A 17,857-nucleotide genomic window follows, 5' to 3' on the forward strand; every position below is an offset into this window, starting at 1 on the left:
ACTTTATACTGCATCTGCCATGTATTTACCCACTCACTCAACTTGTCTAAATCGCCTTGAAACTACTTATCACCCTCCTCACCACTCATTCCCACCAGATTTCGAGTCGTCAGCAAACTTGGAAATATTACAATTGGTTCCCTCATCCAAATCATTGATATATATTGTGAATAGCTGGGGCTCAAGCCCTGATCCCTGTGGTACCCCACTAGTCACCACCTGCCATTCTGAAAAAGATCCATTTATTCCTACTCTCTGTTTCCTGTCTGCTAACCAATACTCAATCCATGCCAAAATATTACCCCCAATCCTATGTGCTTTCATTTTACACACTAACGTCTTATGTTGGACTGTCTCCCTCATCTGTTCTGCTAGTTACCTCCTCAAAAAAAAACTCCAGTAGCTTTGTCAAACATGATTTCCCTTTCATAAATCCATGTTAGCTTTGGCTAATCCTGTTGATATTTTCCAAGTGTCCTGTTATCAGATCCTTCATAATAGACTCTAGCATTTTCCCTGCTACTGATGTTAGGCTAACCGGTCTTTAATTCGCTGTTTTCTCTCTCCCTCCTTTTTTAAATCATGGGGTTACATTTGCCACCCTCCAATCTGATGGGACTGTTCCAAAATCTACTGAATTTTGGGAGATGACAACCAGTGCATCCAATTATTTCCATGGCCACCTCCTTTAGTACCCTGGGATGCAGATCATCAGGCCCTAGGAGTTATCAGCTTTCAGTCCCAGTAATTTCTCCTTTTCTTTTAGTAATAATTTCCTTAAATCTTAACTACTTCTAACACCCCGGACTCTCTCTCGAAACAGGTTCAGCTACTTTGTTTCAAACCGCTTCAGGGCCAGATGCTCTTCCTTGTGCATTCACCAAGGTTTTGAGGCCCAGCACTGATGTGTATGTTGGAGAGAACATTAAGAAGCAGCTTGTAGAGGAGCTCAAATACAGTCCCGAAGACCTGTCAGCCGTGCAGGAAATCGCCAGTGAGATTGAAGCATGCTCTACCTTTGGGATGGAGGCAGTGGAACTAGGCAGGAAATGTGTTCAGTATGAGGAAGTGCTGAATGGAAGAACCAGGACCTTAAAACAGTATCTGCAGGTTTGTCTTAAATACAAAATATTAATGGTCTTTAGAGGTGTTTATCCAATTGCTAGATGACTAAATGTTTCTAAGTTTAAATCAATCTTAGTTTACGGTATTTATAATTCTTAAACTTACCTTTTGATGAGCACAGTATGAATAAGTAGGCTAAGATAATATCTGCGTTTTTTAACCTGGCTGCACTTTCTTTTACATTAATTAACACTAATGTTTGCTGTCAAGCAATTTGGCATTATAACCAATGTGTGGTTTTCTTAGTGTCACCCGTGGCTGAGTTGGTAACACTCTTGCTCTGTGTCCATTCAATGACTTGAGCACAAAAATCAAGGCTGGCACTCCGGTGCAGTGTTGAGGGAGTGCTGCACTGTCAGAGGGGCTGTCTAGCGGATGAGACATTAAAACAAGGCCTCCGTCTACTCTCTCAGGTGGACATAAAATATCCATGGCATTGTGAAGAAAAGCAGGGGTGTTATCCTCAGTGTCCTGGCCAATATTTATCCTTCATTCAGCTTCACAAAAGCAGATTATCTGCTGTTTATGGGAGTTTGCTGTGCACAAATTAGTTACAATAGTGACTGCACTTCAAAAGATCTTCATTGACTGTAAAACGCTTTTGGACATCCAATGTTTGTGAAAGATGCTATACAAATGCAAGTCTTTCTCTTTTAATATAATGAATCTGTTTTTAGGACACAAATTAAATACATTATCACTTGTACTAAAGTGTTAATAAGCGCAGGCCTTTCTAACAGCTGACATTTATAAAAAATCTGTTCTTGGCATGTGGGTTTCACTGGCAAGGCTGGCATTATTGCCCACCCCGTGTTTCCCTGAGAAGGTGGTAGTGGCAGCTTTCGTAGTGGTTTGATACAACTGAGTGGCTTGCTAGGCTGCTTCTGAGAGCAGCTAAGAGTCAGTCATGTTACCATGAGGTTGCCATGTTTTGTAATAAGTTTTCACTATTTCCACTAAGTGCTAATGACACCACTGCCAGGGAGAAATTCATTTTTAGTTGTTGACTATGGGGAGGCCTCTCCTGAGTTATTTATGCTTCTAATCGACCTGATTCTGATGAAAGGTCATCTCAACCTGAAACAGTAACTCTATTTCTCGCGTTTCCAGCAATTTTTGTTTTTATTTTAGATTTCCAGTATTTTGCTTTTGTATTAGCTTCCAAACAACCTTTTGCATTGAGTAGTTTGAGAAACGAGGAGTATTAAAGTTGTTTTAAGTTGGCCTTCGCACTTCTCTCTTCTAACTGCTCACCCCATAATCCAATTTTGGCACCTGTTTTCACATTTGTGCTCTTCAGGAGGCCCATAGTCTCGTCCACAGATATCCCTAATGCAGCTCAAAGTCAGTACAGGTAGGGATCTCCCCTCAGAATCGTATCTTCTCTCTCTCTCTCACCCTACCGAGACTTAGTGAGAGATCCATTCCAACTAAAGGAAGACTATATGCTTACTAAACAGCTGTGTTTTCCAGTAAGCAAGGGGGTAGCAGCTATTAAAACCAATAAGGAGTAATATGTAAATCTTAGATAATCCAGGTTGTCCTGTACATTACAGTTAAATTTGGATCTACTTCAGCACAATGACGAGTGAAAGTGGTGTAAAACTGCGGTTGTGTAGTAGGTTTTAAAACCTGGGTTGTTCAATGACCTTTTTAAAAATTGTGTTGTAAGATCATCTTGGTGCCTGACAAGAAGGTTATTATTTTAGCTTTGAGCACTCAAGCTAACTTATTGTTACTTAAAAATGGTGTTTCTTTAAATCAGTTTCTGTTGTTCTGACTGCTAAAGAGAATGCCTGGTCATGGCATAATGTGCCATCTTTTTTTTTAAATTGCAAAAGTAGCTCATTCTGCAAGTTTGCCACTTAGCCAGTTGATCATAAACAGGAGTTGGAGGTGGCTGGTAGCAGCTAGAGTAGTTAATGACTGTAACTAATCATCCTGCGTTTCATGACCACACATTAGGGTGGGGGGAACCTAAAATAGGCATCAAGTGTTTCGTGCTTACACAGTAAAAGCAAGAATATCTTTGATATTCTTGTCTAGTTATTTATGATACTGTTTCAATTTTGCAAGAACCTCAAAAACATAAACTAGGACAGAGTATTGAACTTGTATAGCACTTTTAACATAGTCAAATTTCTCTAGGGTCTCTACAGCAGCATTATAAGACAACATTTTGACTCCAAGCCAAATAAGGAGCTTTTAGGACAAGTGTCCAAAAGCTTGATTAAAGAGCGAAGTCTTGAGGAGAATCTTAAACATGTCAGCCATGGCTTAGTTGGTAGCATTCTGAGTCACATGGTTCTGAGTTCAAGACCCACTCCAGGACATGAGCACAAGCTCAAGGCTGACACTCCCGTGCGGTAGTGAGCGAGTGTTGCAGTGTCAGAGGTGCTGACTTTCTGATGAGATTTTAAACCGAGGCCCCATCCAGCAGCTTGGGTGGATGCAAAAAATCCTGTTGCACTATTTTGAAGAAGAGCAGGGGAGTTATCCCTGGTGTCTTGGCTATTGTTTACCCCTCAATCAACATCACAAAAACAGATTATCTGGTCATTATCACAGTTCTGTTTATAGGAGCTCCCTGTGCAGAAATTGGCTGTTGTGTTTCCTATACTGCAAAAGTTACTACAATTCACAGTACTTCATTGGCGGTAAAACCTTTGAGACATTGGTCGTTGTGAAAAGTGCAATGTAAACACAAGTTTTTTTTTAAAAGAGGTAGATTTAGGGAGGGAATTCCAGAGCTTAGGGCCTAGGCAGATGAAGGCATAGACATCAATGGTGGAGCAATGGAAAACATTAGTCAGCTCAAATCATTTCAGAAATTAATTACATTCCTTGCTGTTTAAAATGATGGGCTAGAGTTACTGCTCATTCCTTGTCAAAGGCTGGTTTTATAAATCTGTCAACAGCTTGAGGAAAGTGATTTTTCAGTCATGCTTAAAGAAGCTTCATTCAGCATGATATTTTCTCCCATCTTGCAGGATTTGATTGCGTTGGACCAAATGGTAGAAGTTGGTGGCTCGGGAGTGCGGCTGGTTGCTATAACACACGCTTACCCCTGGCTGCTTCATCCATTCCGTGTACGGAGAAGTGTTAAGAAAACTGGACCAGCGAGTCTTACTGATGTGGGATCCGAAGATAGGACCGAATCCAGTGCAAAGAACATTGAGGAAAGTACAGAGGACATTGAAGGATATCGGTACAATACAAAACCTGATCCTAGCACTTCTGGCACAGAGAAAGAAATTGAGCAGCATAAATTGGAGTCCACTACTATACAGAATGAAGCTGTTCAGTTAAGTAATATACAGACAGTGACGGAAAGTAGAAAAAGGACCATTGAGGAAGTTGAAGGTGAAATTATTGACCAAGAGCTTCCTATTAAAATTCCTTGTCGAGATGAGCCTTCTGAGTTGAGCTGTGATTCATCAGTCAGGAGAAAACCTCTAGACAGCACAGTGGATGAAACGAAGCCTGGCTTCCCTCGGCATCACATAGAATATAAATTAGTCAAATCTCCGGACTTGCACAGTGGACCAGGAAAGGTAGATTCTGAACAAAGTCAGGATGAAGATCAAAATAAAGATGGAAACTGCAAAGTGTTCAGCTCTTCGTATGACATTAAAGGTCCAAACATCCCATCAGCATCTAGCCAGCCAGATGAGCAGTCCATGGGAGAAGATGGAAAAGGACAACTGAGATTTCCCCAACACAATGCAGCAGGGAACGAGCAGAGGAGTGAGACCACTCCACCTGCAGATGGGCAAGTTCTGCTTCAGGAAAAGAATTCTGTGGCGGGTCCAGTGGAACATTCACAGCAAGACGAAAGTCTTCAAGTAAGCAAGAATCAGGACAGACCCAAGCTTCTGGAAGAAGGTAACCCATATCTACAAAGCTTTACAGCACATGACTTGTACTTCAGCACAATGCAGGGAAACCTTGTGTTGTTACTTAAAACTAGCCCAGCTTTTGTAATGCTCTGAAGAAGAGTCATATGGACTCGAAACGGTAACCTAGATTCTGCCAGACCTTGTTGTTTTTCCAGCATTTTCTGTTTATTCTAACTTTTGTAATGTTCAATTAGTTATCTTTTGCAGCTTTTTTTACCAGTACATTTTGTGTTTTCTATCCTGTTTTTGATGGAGGGTTTAGGGAAAGAAAAACATTCCTCAGTTTTATTGTGCTGTCTACATTCCATTAATTTGTATAACATTTAAACTTTTTATAATGTAATATCCTTCAGTAATCAGAATATTATAATACATGAAAGTGTCATCATGGAGCTGGCTTATATCATCACACTGAGCCACAAGTAATGTGGCAGGAGAACAGGTATGTTCCACATCCTGCTCCCATTGCAATCTGAGCCTCAGGGAAACAGAGCTAACAGCTACAACATCTCCATGGGGGACGGCAATGAATTCGAGCTGATGCTTGGTGAACTGCAGCTTCTCATGGCAACTGGCAAGCTGCCTTCCCCTTGCACCAGGCTTCATGAATTCAGAAGGAAAACCTTTTTTGGAAACAAATGGTAAAGCAGAGCCTAAAGATTTGTGACCTGTTCTTTTCTCCTCCTTCAACCACTCTCCCCGTCACCAGATTTAAAGAAATCAAATTGCTCTGCTGTCCTTCTGTTTGGCTGTGGCTCCATCACTGTGCATTGATGATAGTGCCTTTAACTGGACCTCAGTTCCACCATACATTCATTGAAATTGTTTGGCACGTTTTGCAGGAGCTGGATTTGCAAAGGGAATGCCAAAGAGCTCTCACAAGATTGCTGATCTTATTTAAACCCTCTCACGTTTATGCAGCATTGTTTTTTTCAATCCATTAGTTCTCTCATTCTGAAGGCTCTAGGTGAAATTTTCTCTGTAATTGACTGCACAGAGCTAAGCAAAAGTGGCTTCAATAACTGTCTTTCCCAATGCCATTTTTGCCCTGCCTGTTGGAAATATACTGCTCTCTGCTTGTTCTCCCACCTCTGCTCAAGTCCCAAACTACTGCGTTACCATACGTATTTTCCTTATTACTTCTCAGTAATTGAAATGGTCAATTCCTCATTCAGTTTATGAAGATTGTTTTTTAAAAAATGGCATGCTGTTGAAGTTTTTTTGTCTTGCACTCATTAGGACAGAACAGCAAGATTACCAAATCTCAAAGGGAACAACAGTTTATTCTACATGAGAAGGGGGTGAAGATTGGTTGGTAAGTGGACTCTGGTTGGTAGAGGTGTTGCCATGGGGAATGCATCAGGGAACAGTCATCTGCCAAACTTTTGTTTAAATTCTAACCAGCAAGTCTACTCTGGTCAAGGCATTGCTATGGGGAATGAACCAGGGAATAGCTGTCACACAAGCTTGTGTTTAGTTGAAAATTGGAGCATGCATGGACATGTTCTTTCTGTTGGCAAAGGACAGAGCCCTATGTGTGAATATATTTGGCTTCTAGCACATGTAAATAAGCCACACTGCAAGCCTGACTGATAATCTTAAATTGGTTGTTGGCTCTTAGCACAATCAGGATTGTTTAGCAAGTGTTGTCCATACGCAGAATCACATCTAATGTTGGACACTATGTTCTGAGTTTTGCAAGCACGGGTTGGTTCGGTATGATGAGTAGTTTGCCTGTTGCGAACAGCCAAAAGTACGTGCTATTTTATATGATCCACCAGTCGTTGGGACGTATGGCCTACATACTTGGCATCACACTGGCACTGAAATTCATATACCACATTACTCACTTGCGTGGTAGGCAGAACGTCTTATTGGCTTGATGGCAGCATTGTGTTAGTGGAGAATACCACTTGTGTTGCCACTGCATTGTAACAGCATGAACCAGCTAGCTTTACCTGTTGCTCTAATTTTTGAGACACCTTACCCTTCCACGGTAATCTGAGGTAAACTGGGCACTTTTCAGGACCAAAAGTGGCGGCCGTAGATCTGAAATCCTGCAAGCAATGATCTGATCAGGGTAGCCATTTTCCCACAGGATAGCTTTGCACCCTATTTTGGCATCAACCTTCACATTGAGCAAATGGCTTGGGCCCTATTTATGAGGTTGCAGAGAAGGCCAATCTGATAGTGCGTAGAACTGTAGGAATCCCAATGCATACGGTGACCAGTTAAGGTAGGCTTGTAGTAGATAGTAGTAGAGAACCCACTGACAGATTTCTCAACTAACACATCATGGAAAGGGAGCTCATTTGACTGCTCCGCTTCAGAAGTGAATTTGACTGTATGATGGAGCCCATTACAGGGTGTAAGGAAATTCTCACATTCATTTGCAGATTCAAATATTGCAAATGTATCATCTATGTACCAGTCTACCTCAGATTAGCCTGGAAGGATAAGGTGTTGCAAAAATGTGAGCAACAGGTGAAACTAGCCGTTTCATGCCGCTACTATGCAGTAGCAACACGAGTGGTGTTCTCCATTAACAGGATACTACCATGAAACCAAAACGACGTTCTGCTTACCACAAAATGAGTAATGTGGTGTGCCGGTGTGATGCCAGGTATGTAGGCCATATGTCCCAACGACTGGTGGAATATATCAAATAGAATGCCCCTTCAGCTGTTCACACAGGCAAAGTACTGACAATGCTCAACCTGCCCATGCTTGCAAAACGCAGAACATAGTGTCCAACATTAGATGTGATTCTGCAATTGGACAACACTTGCAAACAATCCTGATTGTGCTAAGAATTACACTGACAACCAAATTAAGATTATCAGTTGGGCTTGCAATGTGGCTCACTTACATGTGTTAAAGCTACATATATTCACACTCAGGGCCCTGTCCTTTGCAAACAGGAAGAATGTGTCCACAAATTATGCCTTTTTCAACTAAACAAAAGCTTCGGGGTTAGCCATTCCCCATGGCAATGCCTTGACCAATCAGAGTCAACTTGCCTGGTTTGAATTTAAATTAAAACTTGGCAGTTAACCGTTTCTTGGTGCATTCCCCATGGCAACACACCTACCAATCAGAGTCCATTGCCAACCAATCAGCACCCTCTTCTCATGCAGTATAAACTGTTGTTCCCTTTGAGATTTGGTATTCTTGCTATTCTGTACTGATGAGTGCAAGACAAAAAACTTTCAACAGCATGTCTCTTTTTTTCCAGCAATACTGGAGTCCTGTACTACCAAGTAACGATATATGAAGTGTGAGGGAATGGAGAGAATCAAAATTGCATTTTAGTGTCGTCTTCACATCAAATCACATGAATGGATTTGGGTTTTTCTCTTTGCGCGTAGAATTCAAATTTAAGTTGTCTTTAACCTTTCTCTGTAGGAGATGATACAGTTAAGGAGAATGTCAAAATAGAAAATACAGTGCAAACCCCATCTGAAAGGTAGGTGCTTAACATTTATTGCAATGCTTCCCTGTTAACTGAAGGGGAAAAAAAGCCTTTTATCAGGAAACTGAATCTGAATTTGTGCACTTGTGGAAAAATGAAACATGTTTGTGCTTATTTAGATGAGACCTAAAATCATTAGGACCAGGCTGGCAATGTTTAGCCTGAAGTGATCCAAAGGGTTCTGACTGGCTGTCAAATTCGGACAGTAATGCAAGCTGGAAAATGTAGTGATTTAAGGAAATTCTAGTCCATTGAGCAGTAACTTCTATGCCATGTTCCATGCTTCAGAATCTGAGGCCAGTCCTCTGGCGATATCTCACCAACCACTTGCCAACCAGTCCCTCTCCCCCAGGAGGAGGTCTGATTGTGGGATTCATCAGTCTCTACCAAGGAGATCCAAGCAACAGCTTAACTTCGTGACAGGGAACTAAACGCCCCTTTCCAATAAATGGCAGACCAATAGACTACCCAGGCGGAATGCTGAGCTTTGAAATGAAGTTGTTAAGTGGGCTCAGTCCAAACTTCATCCAATGAAGTTGAAATTCAAATTTCATTGTGTAGTCGATATGCGGGACAATCCTGCATTGTAACTGACTTGTCCTGTGGGGCAGTATCAGTGCTGAGAAATGGAGGCATTTTGCATTCATTGTGAAGCACTGGGTACTCCTCGGTCACGTACAGAATTAGCCAAATGCAGAGCATCTCCCTCTACTTTCTCTGTGATGCGGCTTCAAGCGCAACCACAGAAGTGTCTCCTATCACACTAATGTCATATTTTCCACAGCCACTTCCCTCGTGCCCTCCTTCACTAAAATTCCAATTTGAAACTGAAAGGTAGGCAGCTTTGGCCAGTGGATCCAGGCCTACAACCAACTAAGAACTGAAACTGCCCAATATGTCATCTGGCATACTTACTTCTTTCTTCTCCCAAGAGATTTTAATCTTATCAGTGTGAGCTTGATTTGAATCCTGGCTCCAGAAGAGAACTCCGTCCCTATAATTTCCTTTATCGCTAGCAAGCGCAAGCTGGTCATTCTGAATACGCTAATAATCTTTGCAGAAACTATTGTATCTGTTACATTTCCTTATGCAAAACAGTCGTGACATTTTTATTAAGAAACTGCTTTTCTGGTTGAATCTTAGTGAATTCGAACAAATTAGTTTTGTCTGCCATCCCTGGAGGATTGTCGATGGGAGCCTGAATAAACCTGTGTGTAAAGGAATGGTAGAAGCCATGCTGTACCATATTATGACAAAACCTGGGATCACAAAACACAAGCTATTGAGTTACTACAGTGCTGTGCTGCAGCCTGTTATAATACTGGAAATATTACAGGTAAATGTTTTTTTTTATTTTGGATACATGAGTATAGTTTGAATTGCAGTGGAACCACCCTCCTGATTTATTTGATAGATTTTTTGCATGTATTCATTGCCAAGTCTGCTGATAATCTCCTGCCAATCATAAATTAGCTTTACAGCCCATGACAAATGAAATGAATTTAATCATTCGTATTAGATTTATTCTTATTCCCAGACACAGCGTGTGAGTCTTCTAGATAACAACAGACGATGGGGGTGATGGAGCACTTGTAATTTTATTCCTTTATTATATCCGTATGTTTTATAGCTCAATCTGGCAGTTGTGTTTTTCAGGTTCCACTTCTCCATTACATGTGGCCAAATAAATTAGTGTTTTCATGAATAGAATTTTGAAAAGTTGTCCTTCACATGGGAGAGGTGCCTGTGACAGCCATATTAGTAGCAAACAAAAAGGAAAGCTGGCGTTTATATAGCACCTTTCAAAACCTTGGCATCCAAAACTGTTTTACAGCCAACAAAATACTTTTGAACTGTATTAAATGTTGAAATTTGGAAATGTAGGTTTACACACAGCAAGCTCCCACAAACAGGGCTGTGCTATTGACAAGATAATGGCCCAAATCTTCCGTTCAGGGTTGGAACCCCTGTTTCCGAACCAGATCCGGCAAAAAAAATACACACTTGCCTTCCTCCGATTTTTCAGGGCAGGCTTTTATTTTATTCATTTATGGGATGCGGGCGTCGCTGGCTAGGCCAGCATTTATTGCCATCCTTAATTGCCCTTGTTCAGAGGGCATGTAAGAGTCAACCACATTGTTGTGGGTCTGGAGTCACATGTAGACCAGACCAGGTAAGGACAGCAGATTTGCTTCCCTAAAGGACATTAGTGAACCAGATGGTTTTTACAACAATTGTCGATGGTTTCATGATCATCATTGGACTCTTAATTCCAGATTTTTATTGAATTTAAATTCCACTATCTGCCTTGGCGGGATTCGAAACCGGGTCCCCGGAGCATTACTCTGGGTCTCTGGATTACTGGTCCAGTGACAATACCAGAATCAGTTAATTGATTAATTGGAGCCAACAAGGGTTCAGTCCTAGAACTCTCATTACAAATGCTGCAAGATCTGCTTTGGATTTCTGGCGTTTTCTGTTTTCTTGTAGAATGTTGAGAGATTATAGTTTTCATTTGTTTCCGACAGTTTCCAATTTCATATTGTAATATTTCTACTTCCCATTACTGACTGGATGTTCAACTTAAATTTTGAATTTCTGCTCTCATTAACAGGCTCTGGAAACCATTGGCTGCATTAGAAAGCGTTACTTAAGCAAAGCCAAGCCCGTGTCCTTGTTCTCCACCCCCACGAGTGGTTCTGAGGTGCAGGATTGCAAACTGTCTGAGAGTTTTACTGTTTTTTATGAGCCTACCATAGATTGTGTTTTAAGACTCGGCAAAGTCTTTCCACATGAACCAAACTGGAACAAATGGATACAATAACACCAAGCTTTAAGGATTATGTTTCCTTGTTCACATGAAGGATGTTTTCCACAGGCGCTGACCTCTCCTATAGACAATCTCAGAAGTTTGCAAACTTGCATGACCATCTGGAACTATTTATCAAAAAAACTGAAGTTAAATTTTAAGGAGAATAGCACTGAATTACACTTGGGAGTGAAGAAATAAATGTTTCTACTAAAACTTAGATTGTGCTTTTGAAATTGTTGTGCTTTCTCGAATGCCTGATGGTTTAGCTCCAGTACATTAATTTGTTTTGGTTCCTCACAAAATTCATCATCACTGGCTTACCTTTAGCTAGAACCCTGTAGCAAAATAGCTATATATTGTATTTCACAGTCAAGAATTGCTGCTTATTCAAAAAGGGAGGGAGACAAAAAACAGGTAACTATAGGCCAGTTAGCTTAACATCTGTCATTGGGAAAATGTTAGAGTCTATTATAAAGGATGTAATAGCAGAGCATTTAGAAATGCATATTATAATCAAGCAGAGTCAGCATGGCTTCATGAAGGGGAAATCATGCGTGACAAATTCATTAGAATTCTTTGAGGAGGTAACAAGCAGGATAGATAAAGGGGAACCTGTCGATATAATATATTTGGATTCCCAAAAGATGTTCGATAAGGTACCACACATAAGGCTACTTAACAAGTGAAGAGCCCATGGTGTTAGGGGTAGTATATTAGAAGGAAAGAGGATTGGCTAAGTAATAGTAGACAGAGTGTTGATTTAAGGGGGGCATTTTCAGGATGGGAACCTGTAACTGGTGGAGTGTCACAGGGATCAGTGCTGGGGCCACAATTATTTACAATATATATTCATGGCTTATTTGAGGGAAGTGAATGTACTATCGCCAAGTTTGCAAATGACACATAAATAGGTGGGAAGGTAAGTGGTGAGGATGACAGAGTCTGCAGAGTGATATAAACAGGTTAAGTGAGTGGGCAAAAGCTTGGCAGATGGAATATAATGTGGGAAAATGTGAAGTTATGCACTTTGGCAAAAAGAATAGAGGCGCTGAATAATATTTAAATGTAGAAAGACTGCAGAAGGCTGCAGCACAGAGGGATTTGGGGGTCCTTGTGCATGAATCACAAAAAGCTAACATACAAGTTCAACAGGTAATAGGGAAAGCAAATGTAATGTTGGCCTTTATTTCAAAGGAAATGGACTATAAAAATAAGGAAGTCTTGCTAAAACTATACAAGGCACAAGTTAGACCACACCTAGAATACTGTGAACAGTTTTGGTCCCCTTATCTAAGGAATGATATACTGGCAGTCCAGAGAAGGTCCACTAGGTTGATCCTAGGTATGGAGGGATTTTCTCATGAGGAGAGGTTGAGTAAGTTGGGCCTGTACTCATTGGAGTTTAGAAGAATGAGAGGTGACCTTATTGAAACATATAAGATTCTTGGAGGGCTTGACAGGATAGATGGTGAGAGGCTGTTTCCCCTTGTGGTAGAGTCTAGGACCAGAGGGCATAATCTCAGAATAAGGGGTCGCCCATTTAAGACAGAGATGAGGAGGAATTTCTGCTGAGGGTAGTGAATCTGTGGAATTCTTTAACGCAGAGGGCTGTGGAGGCTGGGTCGTTAAGTATATTCAAGGCTGAGATAGACATTTTTAATCAGTAAGGGAATCAAGGGTTATGGGGAAAAGGCAGGAAAGTGGAGTTGAAGATTATCAGATCAGCCATGATCTCATTGAATAGCGGAGCAGACTCAATGGGCCAAATGGCCTACTTCTGCCCCTATGTCTTATGGTCTTAATCACAGAAGCTCCAACACTTATTTTATGATGTTAAAGGTGCTTTATAAATATATGTCAAGGTACTTCACAGGAGGGCTATCAGCCAAATGTTAATGCCCAGCTAAGCAAGACAAAATTACAACAAAAACAGAAATTGTTGGAAGTACTCAACAAGTTAAGCGGCACCTGTGGAGATAGAAGAGTTGGATGTTTCAAGCTGATGAGCTTTCACCTGAGATATTAAAACAGATGAGTAAAACCTTGGTCATAGAGGTAGATTTTAAGGAACTGAAGAGGGTGGGAAAGAGAATTCTAGAGCTTAGGGTTTGGATACTTGAAGGCACAGCTTCAGTGGTGGGGTGAAGGAAGACAGACATGCCCAAGTGGCCAGAATTGGAAGTGGGCAGAGTTCTCACTGTTGTGTAGTGCAGGAGGAGTTTACAGAGATCGGGAGGGGCAACGTGATGGAGGGATTTAAAAATGAGGATGAATTAAACTGAAGCGTTGGTGGACTGGGAGCCATGGTAGGTCAGTGAGCCCACGATGGGTAAACAGGGATTTCAGATCTAGGAGATGGCAATTTGACAGCTACCCTGGCTGACTTGAATAAGTTTAGCCAACTAAGTGCATACAGCTGAGTGTGTACTTTACAGATTAGTGAAGGTGAGCTTATGGATTAAAGAATGGAATGTGATGCCCTATTCATCAGTGTGGGAACCAGTGCACCAGTTTTTGTACAGTATGAATGCCTGCAGATAGCATAGGTAGGGCTGAAACATTGCACAATATTTTGTTTAGAATGGTTTGATATTGAACTTGTCCCACTTCAGCACAGTGTACGTTCCATATACAAGTACTGACATTCTGCCCCTTCTCCCATGTCCCCCGTCATCCACGCACAGTTACGCAAAAAGGAGGAAAAGAAACAATTGCTTGTAATGAATTGTCCTTCAATTGTGTCCTCCACTCATTTCTAACAACTGCCCTTGAGCTAACTGAATAATGTGTAAAGCAACCTTTTATTGAGAAACAATTTTACCTGTGATGGCTATTGTTGGGAAAACCATGGGCAGAATTTTGACCTTGGCGGGGCCAGGAGTGGTAGGGAAGCCAACCGCCGCCCGCAATTAGCACCACACTGCGATTTTACGTGGGTGGGCCAATTAAAGCCTGGCCAGCATCGATCGCGAGCGGCAGCGCTGAGCACTGCCTGCGCGGGCGGAGGAAGGGCGGCATGCGGGCCTAGCGCAAACTTCACGCATGCGCGCGAAGGAGCACTTCAATCTCCGAGGCACGGAGCTGCCTCAGGGAGATGAAGCGCTGTTTAAAAAAACTAATGCACAAAATAAAAATGTCATAAAACATGTCCCCTCATGCGACTCTGACACATGAGCAGGGACATGTTTTTAATTCAAGTGTTAAATTTTTATTTGCTTTAGGAAACCTCATCCCGCCCATGGATGAGGTTTCCTAAAAAATGCAACGGCCGCCTAGCCTTTTCGCCTGCCCATCAACTGTTAGGTTGAATGGGCAGTGGAAAAATTCAGGATAATTGTTAACTTAATAGGCCTCTTAATTGCCGGTGGGCGTGCTGCTGGCTCCGGCGCGCGCCTGCCGACCTAACTATCACGAAAGTGCATTTTGATGTCGACATGCTTGGCCGACATCAATGTACTTTATTTCACGTTCGGGTGTGTCGCGCGCATGCTCAGTGAAAAATCCTGCCCGATATCTTCACAAACTGGATTGTTCTTATAAAATTTAGAAGGGCTTTGCATTATTTGGACACTTGGATTGGTTTTACAAAAAGTTCAGCTTTGACTGGGAGAAACAATGCCTTTTCTAAGAAATCACCTGATCAGTATGGGACTTGATGGGGGAAAGAGCTGTGTGCTTGTTTGCATTGCAATTACATTAATTGATGGGGAAAAGTAAACTGGTTTAAAGGCAGAAAGCTAGTGAGTTACTGGAACTCACATGACAACGATGAGCTTTAATTTTGGACTTGTTTTGAGTTCAGTTGGGACTGAACTGAGAAAGTAAAAGCTGCCCAGCTCATCACCTTGCCTGAAATAAAGTTGTTGGCAGCATCTAGCTAAGAATCCTCCGTTCAGTGGAGATTGTCTGTTTTTTTGGAAGCCTGAGAGGCTGAGATGAGAAGGATTGACCCGGCTATGTTATCCATCACGCCGAAGCTCCATTGGTGAGAACCTCCAGACATCTACCAGAACCAGCCTTCACATGAGGGAGCTCCAGATCGACAGCGTCAAGACCCTGTGAACTTTAGCCTTTATTTTATAACCCCAATCCTCTGAAGCCCATCTCTGCAGAGGCCCTATCTGTTTGTCCTTTGTTTGTTCGTGTGTGCGCGCTCGGTTATTTTTAAAAGGGATAGATAGTTATACTTCCAGAGTACAATTGTGTTAACCAGTTCTTGCAGCTTGTTTTTTTTAAAAAGTAGTTTTGTAATAAATCAATCATTGAGTTTATTGAAAGAAGCCTGGTGAAAGTCTCTCTTTTATTCTGGGTCTAACAGGAGCATAGGTAAATAATTGGCCATTTTGGTGAGTGAATTAAACTTTTAAACTAATGGTGAGACCTGCAGAGTAGTGGGGCTGGATAAACTGTGCATTCCTCCCTTCCCAGTCTTAACTCTAGTATGCAGCAAAATATTAATTATTTTTGTGACTTCAAGTAGCAAGTTCCTATTCTCGTCTTCGGTATAAAGTCGTGAAACAGAAATACAATTAAAGCATTTTGCTTTATAAAAAATGAAACTGGCTCAGCTCCTGAAGGTTATTACAGAATGTTGGTGAAACTAATTCTCAAAAAGGGAAAATACAATTTTAAAAAATGTTTTAAAAAATCTCTGCTTGATCATTTTCAGATATCATTTATTGGGGTCTAGGTGGAAACAACCGTTGAGCCCTTAAGGGGCTGACTCAGTAGCTGCAATGCCCAATTAGATCCCCCTCCTTCAGTTGGCAACCATCTCCCTAATGATGGCTGTAGAAGGCCTCATCCAGTGAATAAGTAACCCCAACCAGAAGGACCTCCAAAAAGAAAGACTGCTCTCACACTTTTCATTTGCACCCCCACCTCCTCACGGTCACTACTGCCTCCCGTCACTGAAGGATTCCCAGTGGGAATAAATGAGAATTACCTACACAGGATCTTAAAAGATAGTGTCTGTGGTGGTGGTTATTCCTAATTGAGGCTTAAATAATTGGCTTTGAATAACTTAATATTCAGCAACAAAATACTTGCGTGTGCTGGAAATCTTAAAAACAGAAAATACTGGAAACAATCGCCAGGCCAGGCAGCAACTAGAGAGAGAAACAGAGTTAACATTTCAAATCAGTCAGAGCTAATGTCTAGAACCTTGTCGAATTCAGAATAAATTCAGCATTTCTAATTTGCTTTGGCACAAGATCAGTGAAATCACTTTAATGGTGGATACAGAGTTTGAATTTCTTAAATTTCCCCCTGAAATGATGGTAATGTCCTTAATGTAATTAGAAGTGGAATATCATTCAAGGAATGGGTAAAGCCTCACCTATGGAAGGTAATCTAATATTCTATCAATCGGAGGGTAAGAAAATGTGAAGATCTATTCAGGCCAAGTAACAATTCTCTTACCATCTGTTTCCGAGGGAACACAGAATTTACAGTATAGAAACAGGCCATTGGGCCCAACTGCTCTGTGCTGGCGTTTATGCTCCACATAAAACTCCCCGCAACCTATTTAACCCTATCAACATAATCTGTGCCTTTCTCCCTCATGCACTTATCTGGTGTTCTCTTAAAGGAACCTGTGCTATTCAGCTCAACTATTTCATATGGTAGCACATTCCGCATCCAAGCCACTCTCTTGAGTAAAGAACTTTCCCCGAACCATGAGACAGAGGCTTTGTGACCATATTCCTTCAATTTACAGATTTACACCACAGCATTTTCCATTACATCCTGACTATATGTTTCTTGTACCATGATTGATGCCCCAAAATAAATCTCTCTAACTGCACCTTATGGCTTTTATCATTTAAAAAAGATGTTTGAAGCAAGCTGTCAAAGATTATGCAATTCAAGGATGTTTATCAATGGGGAGGGGTCACTGTTTGGGATGGGGAAAGTGGGTGACTAGAGGGCCTTTAATTTTCATATAGACTGGGACAATCAAATTGGCAAGAATGGTCTAGAAAATGAGGTTGTAGGATGTTTTTGTGACAGTTTCTTGGCGCAGTACATAGTGGAACCGACTCGAGATAAGGCTATCCTAAATCTAGTATTGTGTAATGAAGCAGGGTAAACTAGTAATGTCATAGTAAAAGATCTGCTGGGAAATAGTGACCATAATGCCATTCAATTCCATGTTAAGTTTGAAAGTGGCATGTTCCAATCGCGAACAAAAATCTTAACCTTAAACAAAGCCAATTACGTAGGTATGAGGGGAGAACTGGCTAAGACTAATTTGGCAAATAGGCTAAAAAGTATGGAGGTAAATGAACAGTGGGAAACATTTAAAGAAATAATTCAAATGGTTCAACAAAATTAGGTTTCATTGAAGAACAAAAGCTCAGTAAGAAAGACCCATTGTTGGCTCACTGAAGGAGTTAAGGATATTAGATTAAAAGAAGAGGATTACAATGCTGCAAAAAAAGACCTACAGACCTGACGGTGGGGAGTGTTTTAGAAACCAGCAAAAAGCCTCCAAAAAGTTGATAAAAAGGGAAAAAAAATAGGTGAGTAAACAGCTAGAAATATAAA

The 17,857-nt window shown here is 41.2% G+C and overlaps 1 protein-coding gene across 6 annotated transcripts in view; it reads left to right on the forward strand.

The window, feature by feature from the left end:
• Positions 1-11,525, forward strand: part of gtf3c1 (general transcription factor IIIC subunit 1) — a 65,446-nt gene extending 53,921 nt beyond the window's left edge. For all 6 annotated transcript variants that reach the window (XM_078558972.1, XM_078558973.1, XM_078558974.1 and 3 more), the window contains 5 exons: positions 824-1,110; positions 4,116-5,010; positions 8,430-8,490; positions 9,640-9,832; positions 11,111-11,525. In XM_078558972.1, coding sequence (XP_078415098.1) covers positions 824-1,110; positions 4,116-5,010; positions 8,430-8,490; positions 9,640-9,832; positions 11,111-11,320 — 1,646 coding nt within the window. In that variant the 3' untranslated portion in view covers positions 11,321-11,525. The remainder of the gene's footprint in view (positions 1-823; positions 1,111-4,115; positions 5,011-8,429; positions 8,491-9,639; positions 9,833-11,110) is intronic.
• Positions 11,526-17,857: the final 6,332 nt, after the last annotated feature.

Source organism: Cetorhinus maximus, chromosome 15 (genome assembly GCF_964194155.1).
Source record: "Cetorhinus maximus chromosome 15, sCetMax3.hap1.1, whole genome shotgun sequence".
NCBI lineage: Eukaryota > Metazoa > Chordata > Chondrichthyes > Lamniformes > Cetorhinidae > Cetorhinus > Cetorhinus maximus.